This window comes from Geospiza fortis, unplaced genomic scaffold (assembly GCF_000277835.1).
Source record: "Geospiza fortis unplaced genomic scaffold, GeoFor_1.0 scaffold120, whole genome shotgun sequence".
NCBI lineage: Eukaryota > Metazoa > Chordata > Aves > Passeriformes > Thraupidae > Geospiza > Geospiza fortis.
Window position 1 is genome coordinate 3,330,497 of NW_005054364.1, and position 1,635 is coordinate 3,332,131.

The window sequence follows — 1,635 nt, forward strand, 5'->3', positions numbered from 1 at the left end:
AAATTTCAGTTGTTACATCACAGTCACCCAGAGAATAGCAGCGGTGATTGAAATTATTTTGCAGTGGTATGAATAATGCTGAGTGAAAGGTGATACAGAATTATTGCACTTCACAGAGGGCAAACACAAAGCAGACTCAGAGCTGGCTTTCCTTTTACCTGGCCCCTCCTTGTGGAATGTTGGAGCTGACAAACCCACAAATTCGTGTGGCTAATTTCCTAATCATGTCAGTGACTCATCCAGAACCCCTCTCAGCCTTATACAAAACTGGGGAAGAGAATGAAAAATGAGAGGGTGGCTGATATGGCACAAGAGTGCCTGATAACAGATGAAGAGTTTGAGTTAACAACTCTAATTTAATAATGTCTTATTGTGGTGCTTGATAGTCTGACAATCAATGCAATACAGCACAACATACAAGAACATATGTGAATGTGTGTTTACTAGTATTAATGAATGCATTAACTACCAATTGGCCAGCTAATTGCACTCTTACTGCTGTAAAGACTGTCCTTAAAAAAATAAAGTAGAATTTCTTAGTCAAAGCTAATCAAATGCATATAATCTAAAATATATATAATAAAAAATGCATATAATCTTTGTTTCTGCCAAATTCAAGAACTTTAAGTATATCAAATATATTCACTGAATTCACTTGTCATGTACCACCATTTAACAGCTATTCCTGTAATGGCTTTACAGACTGATTAAGTACTCTTAGAGGATGAATAATGCTCTAAGTTCCCTCATGCTTGAATACAAAGGGTGTATTCTCCCATGCCTACAACTTCCAGCAATACTTCTTTGCTGTCATACCTGCAAATAAAGACCAAAAGAAGCATTATTTAGGACTATCAAGTTTATTGTCCAATAGAAAACATACGTAGGGTAGGTTGCATTCTGATTGGATCTGTTATCTTTGCTCAGCAGCTCCCAGGTTCACTTGGCAACAACACACCCCAAAACCAGGAGCCTTGCGTTGCTTTTAGAGTAGAAAAAATCGTAATTATAATTGGTTTGTTTGTTGCAGCTGCAGAAACTGAAGAGATCCCTCTCCTTCAAGACTAAAAGCTTGCGGAGTAAAAGTGCGGACAATTTCTTCCAGAGGACTAATAGTGATGTGAAACTGCAAGTAGACTTGATGCCTGAGGTGAGCACAAGCACTGGGCAGCTCCCCAACTCAGACAGCCAGGCATCTTCACCCACCAGAGCCCAACAGCTGCCAGAAAACAGCAAGACTCACATCTTCCAGGAGCACATCTTCAAAAAACCAACCTTCTGTGATGTCTGCAACCATATGATTGTTGGTAAGAAAAATTTCATTTAAAATCTCATTGTGTGTCCATGCTAGAACTTGCAGGATGACCTTTCTCTAATTTCTGTGAGCCCAGAAGTCTCCTTGAGAATATTCATGCAGAGAGGTTCTGGATTTATGTCATATCTGCCACAGGTTAACACAAGTTCTACATTTGTTGACAGATGTCTTGCCTTGTAGACACATACTGTTATCACAAATTACAGGTGAGGGATTCAGCTGGAATCAAACTCTTCTGTCATCCAGGTTATACTGAGCACCAAGCACGAGTTTTATGCTGCACTAGAAGCAGCAGAAATCCATATTGCAAATGTGTCCAT

The 1,635-nt window shown here is 39.4% G+C and overlaps 1 protein-coding gene across 1 annotated transcript in view; it reads left to right on the forward strand.

Annotated features, from left to right (window-relative positions):
- STAC (SH3 and cysteine rich domain) overlaps window positions 1-1,635 on the forward strand; it is a 72,054-nt gene that overhangs the window by 22,513 nt on the left and 47,906 nt on the right. The window contains exon 2 of the mRNA XM_031059628.1: window positions 1,031-1,307. Coding sequence (XP_030915488.1) covers window positions 1,031-1,307 — 277 coding nt within the window. The remainder of the gene's footprint in view (window positions 1-1,030; window positions 1,308-1,635) is intronic.